General features: G+C 36.4%; 1 protein-coding gene across 1 annotated transcript; it reads left to right on the top strand.

The window, feature by feature from the left end:
• Window positions 1–1,128: 1,128 nt before the first annotated feature.
• LOC113716175 (F-box protein DOR-like) lies at window positions 1,129–4,818 on the top strand. The gene is made up of 3 exons (XM_027240468.1): window positions 1,129–1,679; window positions 3,935–4,325; window positions 4,690–4,818. The coding sequence occupies exons 1-3, from the start codon at window positions 1,129–1,131 to the stop codon at window positions 4,816–4,818; spliced, it is 1,071 nt and encodes a 356-aa protein (XP_027096269.1).
• Window positions 4,819–5,766: the final 948 nt, after the last annotated feature.

The raw sequence follows: 5,766 nt of genomic DNA, 5'->3' as shown, positions 1-5,766 counted from the left end.
GGATTTGTAGTTATCTACATCTCTTAACAAGGATCATCTAAAGAGTCTTTCAAGGAGTAGATGAAACAATCACCATATGAATATCCAAGTGAGATCTTCCCTATTTGTTTATTTTTTCCCCCTGTCGTCTTGCACGTAGTAGTCGTTTATGATCAATCACTGTATGCCAAGATGCAAAAATTATGTAGCAAAGCAGGCACCGCTTTACTGCAAGAACATCAAAGAAGAAGATGAATCAGAAGGAAGCAAACAAGAAAAAGGAGTTTCATTATCTACTTAGAATGCTTGGGTCAATAACGTGGACCATCCCAATTGTATACTGTAGAACTACTTACAACACTCCCTGTAAATTCTATAATTTCTTGTGGCTGCGTTTGTAAGAATTTTTTCAAACTCTTAAGGGACCTTATTTTCATAATGCCTATCAGATGAAGCAACGTCAGTCTTTGCATTACATGCTCGAATTGATAATGCAAACCGTTCTTATCTGCTTGTGTTAGGGGATCAAGATTGAGTTGATTTGGAGATCCATTATCGCTAATATGCTGCCGAATAAAGGTTTCCTCTTTTGTTGGGATCTTGCAATGGTTTATTATGTGTAGCAGAACTTTTGTGGGAGATGATTTTTCTGCATGCTTGGTCATTCACAAATGCAAATACAATAAAGAATTTATACTTCACAAATTCTACAGAAAAGAAAGAGTTTTCTTCAAAGAATTTTTCGTATCTCCATCTAAAGGGATGCACTCATAGTTATCCATTTTGTGGTCCAAAGGATATGCAGAATTTTGTGTTCTGACTAAGGGGGAGTGTTCCAATGGAATTTTAGTATGAACGGTAATCTTTCGTAATACAAACACTGAGAAACTGAATACCATTAGCACCCACTCTCAAGTCTCAACAAATAATGTTCAAACTCGGAAACTGTTTATTTAAGGAAAACTAACTTCATCTAATGACAAGTGGATCAAAATCAGGCTGTATTGATCAATTCCTCAAGATGGGAAGTCTCTAAAACATCACGAAAAGCGAACTGATCAAAATCAGGTGATATTGGTAGAATCCTCAAGATGGAAAGGTTCAAAAACATCATGAAGATCTGAGTACGTAAAACTGTTCAGAAACAACATGACTATCAAGAAAGAAGATGAAGGAGAATCAGGCATTCAAGAAACAATAGAAGGTGGTTCATCTCCTCAGGCAAGAGTCATTCTCGACCTTCCTATCAGTATTTGGGTAGAAATATTTCGAAGACTCCCAATAAAGACTGTTCTGTGGTGTAGCTGCGTCTGTAAAACATTTTCCAAAGTACTTGAAGTGGGTGAATATCGATGCGAATCAAGATTCACAGTGAAGCCTGTCCGGGCAAGGGCTCCACCAAATGAAGGAAAGCTTTATATATTAGTATCTAGCAAAGGCTTACTTTGTTTAGCAGAGACATATCCAGCGCATATGATGCCGAGGTTCATCTACATATGCAATCCTATTTTGGGAGAATATTCAGAACTTCCCCTTGGCAAAATTAAAGATATTCTGGTGTCGTATGGTTTTGGGTTCTATCCCTCATCTGATGATTACAAGGTAGGTTGTAAGAGTTTTGGCAGAAGAAATCCAGTTAACGATATTTCAGAAGTTAAAACATATGCTGAGGTCTTTACTGTAGGACTTGATGCTAAATGGTGAAAACTAGAGCATGAAACTAGTCCAAGTATAATAGCACCTAAGGAAGTGAATCAGCTTTTTGGAATTCAGGGGCTCTTGTTTCAGGGAACGATTGATCCAACAAGTTTTGATTTTATATGTGCATTCCATATAATTCAGGAAAAGTTCAGGTCAGTCCGCACGCCCTCAGACATGATGAGAACTAGAGGAGTCTCTTGCAGCTTGCTAGTATTTCGAAATTGCCAAGTATACTTGGTCACGCTAATGATAAAAAACTTAGTACGTGGAAAATGAAAGAATCCTGGAGAACTGGTCCAAAGAGTACACCACCAGACAAAGTTGGTTCTTAGGATATGGTTTTGGTGATATTCTACGTGCTAAAACCTTAATATGGGAGATAGGGAGAACTCAACGTTCTCTTGGGATATCAACTTGATAGTCCACACTATAAATGAAAGGAAGTCTACCCCTAGAATGGATGATATCAACAAGTTTTGCTGGAAGCACGCATATCTTCCAAGTTTAATTTCACTCAATAGTCTCTTTTACGAGCTGCTAAAAAGAAGACATGGTTCTCAATCAATTACTAGTATTAATTGATAGTATCAAGCAAATTTCTTGCAATGGGTTGGGCTGCATTGGGGTAGGTGGTCGAGGATGGCGCTGGTTTAAATTCATTGACGGATCACGTATGGAATCCTATACTTGATAAATGCATATCGATTCCTGTGGATAGAGACGTTCCAGCATCGCATGGTTTCGGATTTGATCCATCACTAATCAGTATATATATAGTCATAAGAATTGTCCCCAAAGCCTGAGATACCTCTTAGTAGTTTAGTGTTTTATCATATAATCTCAAGCAATAGTTTAAAAACTTATATATAGCTCTCATATGATTTGACCTATAATGTCATAGTTAGTTTTTTCTGCTTCTGATGGTCAATATTAAAATGTTAAAATGAAATTAATAAATTGATCAATTCACCCTTTTAATGTTTTTCTCTTTTCCTTTTCTTTCTCTTTTTGGCCTAACGAAGCTGAACTATGACCTATTAAATCTTAATTTTCTTCAAATGTTAAAACAAAAAAGATAGAAAAATAAACAATAGATAAATAAGAAATATAAAATACCATTGAAGATTTGGAGTCATTAAAGATTTGGTTTATAAAATCTATAAAGATATTCGTAGCCATTAAAGAATTCATATTTTCTATTTTTTTATCTATTTCTTTTGTGTTTGGGAAAAAGAAAGTAGTGAAAGGGTGATTTTTTTTTTAAATTTATTAGTTTAATTTTGACTTGTTAACATTGACCATCAATTTTAACAGTAGAACTAACATGACACTTTAATCCAAATTATGAAGGGATTAGATATATAGAATTTTAAACCAAAGAGAGTAATGTAGTGAAAAACCAAACTACATGAGGCAACAAGATCATTTACCTTAAACAGAAAATAAGGCAAAAAATATAATTCTCAACATTAAAAGTATAATTTCGTCGGAGCTTGCAATCAATAACTCCTCCACCCTGTGGTTTTAGTGGGATTGGAAGATGAAAGACTAAGTCGGCATCTTGCGGGCTTTTAGTTATAATTTGACCCCGAGACAAATCAAAGGTTGTGTTGGTCATCCTTAGTTGACTAACAACAGGGGCGTATCTTTATGAACTTTTGAGATTGAGGGGTCTTCTCCAAGCTTTATTAAACGTGAGGTACATATAACTAGCACAAAAACAAAAATGAATGAAAACCCCCTCATGAAGTTTGCACGTAAGAAATAAACCGAAAAGCACGTGATCTTGGTATATAATAATCCTAACCTTGTCTGGACTGTAGTTTTACGTTTTTCGTAAATATATTTTTTAATCATGTATAAAATTTTTTTAAAGATAACAATTCCTGCGGGCTCGATCCATTTGTTTGATGAGTTTTTACATGTGATCTATGTGGGAAATTTTTTAAATTGGCGTACGAGGATTTTAATTCTACTTTGTTTGGTTAATTTAATCATGCATGAGCTTTAATATCCTATTTCCATGCCATTGACAAAGGAAACTAAAACTTTACTATTTTCAGTGATTCTCCATATATATAGGATAATCTGTACAAACTTTGTATGCCGCCATGCTTCATCTAATCTGCACGGGGTTGTGTGTGTTATTTATCTATTAGATCATTCGCAAGGAAACCTTAACATGTGTATGTAAGGAATCTTGCAACGGCCTTGTTTGTATTGAACATTATTTTGGCTCTTGCCCTGAATTTAGGAGCAATGTCCTTATATGCAATCCTATTCTAGGAGAACGCCAGATTCTGCCGGAAGGAAGGAGTGTGGATGATGATATGATTACAGGTGGTTTTGGCGTTGATCCGTCCACTAATCTTTACAAGGTCTTACTTGTCCATTCAGATATTGGAGGTAAACGTTATAGTGAGATTTTTACAGTTGGAGTTGATGTCAATTGGAGAATCTTAGAGATGGTAAATTGCCCTTATGTTTTGGATCCTCAAGGCCTGCTTTTTCGAGGAGCCATGCACTGGATGGCTCGGGAGCGTACTTCTAACACGAGGATAGCTGTGTTCATATATGCATTTGATATTGGTGAAGAAAGATTTAGGTCAATAATGGCACCACCCCTTGACAGGGAAACCAATAAGGCAAGATCTCTCTTGGTATTAAGAAATTGTCTTTGCATATCATCTTTTGCTTACCATGATTCTCATGAGCTCGATATATGGAGAATGAAGGAATACGGGGTTGTGGAGTCGTGGTCTAAAGAGTACTCCATACGAGAAAATTGGGTTTCAAGATGCTGCATGGTTTTATTAGACAAAATTTCATCAATCAAAATTTGGGGATGGGGAGATGATTCAGTTCTAGTATCAATTAGTACGTCTGAACTTGTTTGTTGCAATCTAGACCAAAGAAAGCACACCAAACTCGAAATTGCCAACATAAAGCAATTAGAGGTAGAATGCACTTTCCTTCCTAGCTTAGTGCCGCTAAGAAATCTCTTCACAGGACGAGCCTAAGCATGTACCTGTTCTTGGTGCTGTATTTCCAAGCATGTCACAAGAAACAAGAGCGAATCCCTTCAACACATCAGGCGCAGTTCCATCTATCACTATTGCAGATTCTTTACGAAACTAGTTCAAAGATCCCTGTTGCTAATTTCTCTGTTTCAGTCACTTGGTTTCTAGTGTCCGTTCAAAGTAGCCTTTATCACTAACCAGCACCTTGGGAAGGAATTCAAGCATTCATGAAATTTTTCAACAATATAAAGTCAATTAATCACAACAAAGCATTCACCTAAATACTGTTTTGTTCTTTAAAACGCAGCATCCTGCACTGGAGTCACCAATTTAGTGTATGGCCTGTTTATCTAGTGTATAATAACTTTCTCAAATTGGAAAAATATAAAAGCGCCCAAGTTGTCTAGTTAGTCTTTAGGCATACAATGATTTGCAAAATTGCACATAACAAATTGCCCATCAATGACAACGTTGCCAGGAAAATTTTCCATTCTTACTCTGAATACGATTTGTATCACATTTACAACCAAGATAACAACTTCTGAAGAGAAAATGAAGTGTACATAAATTTGTTCCGACTAGTAAAAATCTTTCTCCATAGCAACCCAATGCTTCCAGAAAATGAAGTGTACATAAATTTGTTCCAACTCGTAAAAATCTTTTCCACAGCACCCCAATGCATCCTCAACTATCAGAAGACTATATGAGCTGGGGAACATTGAACACTGTATCATGCTGCAGTAATTCACGTCAATTAAATGCATTCAGAATCCACGTTGTACTTTTCATATTCAGCTGTCCAATGAAGATCACCATTAAGAGTAGCCTCACATAGCCGAGCTTTATTGGTCTTCTCTGACCACTTAACTGGGATTGGATCCACAGAAAGTCTCCCCCGAGTTTCTCCAACCGTCATCTGATCCTACTGTGCAAACATGAGCTTCTAACTGTCGTACCCACTTTACAGTCAGAACCCTCAAGATCTAGTATTGGCCTGCTGCTCGACTAAATCCAAACCCGTAAACCTCATCTTTAAATTTGAAATTCAATTTTTACATGCATGTCA

This window comes from Coffea arabica, chromosome 11c (genome assembly GCF_036785885.1).
Source record: "Coffea arabica cultivar ET-39 chromosome 11c, Coffea Arabica ET-39 HiFi, whole genome shotgun sequence".
In the NCBI taxonomy this organism is placed as follows: Eukaryota; Viridiplantae; Streptophyta; class Magnoliopsida; order Gentianales; family Rubiaceae; genus Coffea; species Coffea arabica.
Note: the sequence above shows the minus strand (reverse complement) of the source record. Positions and strands in the feature narration are given on the sequence as shown.

What these genes read in the sequence shown, in the direction of transcription:
- LOC113716175 (XM_027240468.1), top strand. Translation starts at nt 1,129, where the DNA reads ATGACTATCAAGAAAGAAGATGAAGGAGAATCAGGCATTCAAGAAACA. An exon ending in GTAGGACTTGATGCTAAATG is followed by an intron (nt 1,680 to 3,934) that starts GTGAAAACTAGA and finishes CCCTGAATTTAG; the next exon opens with GAGCAATGTCCTTATATGCA. An exon ending in TTGACAGGGAAACCAATAAG is followed by an intron (nt 4,326 to 4,689) that starts GCAAGATCTCTC and finishes ATCTCTTCACAG; the next exon opens with GACGAGCCTAAGCATGTACC.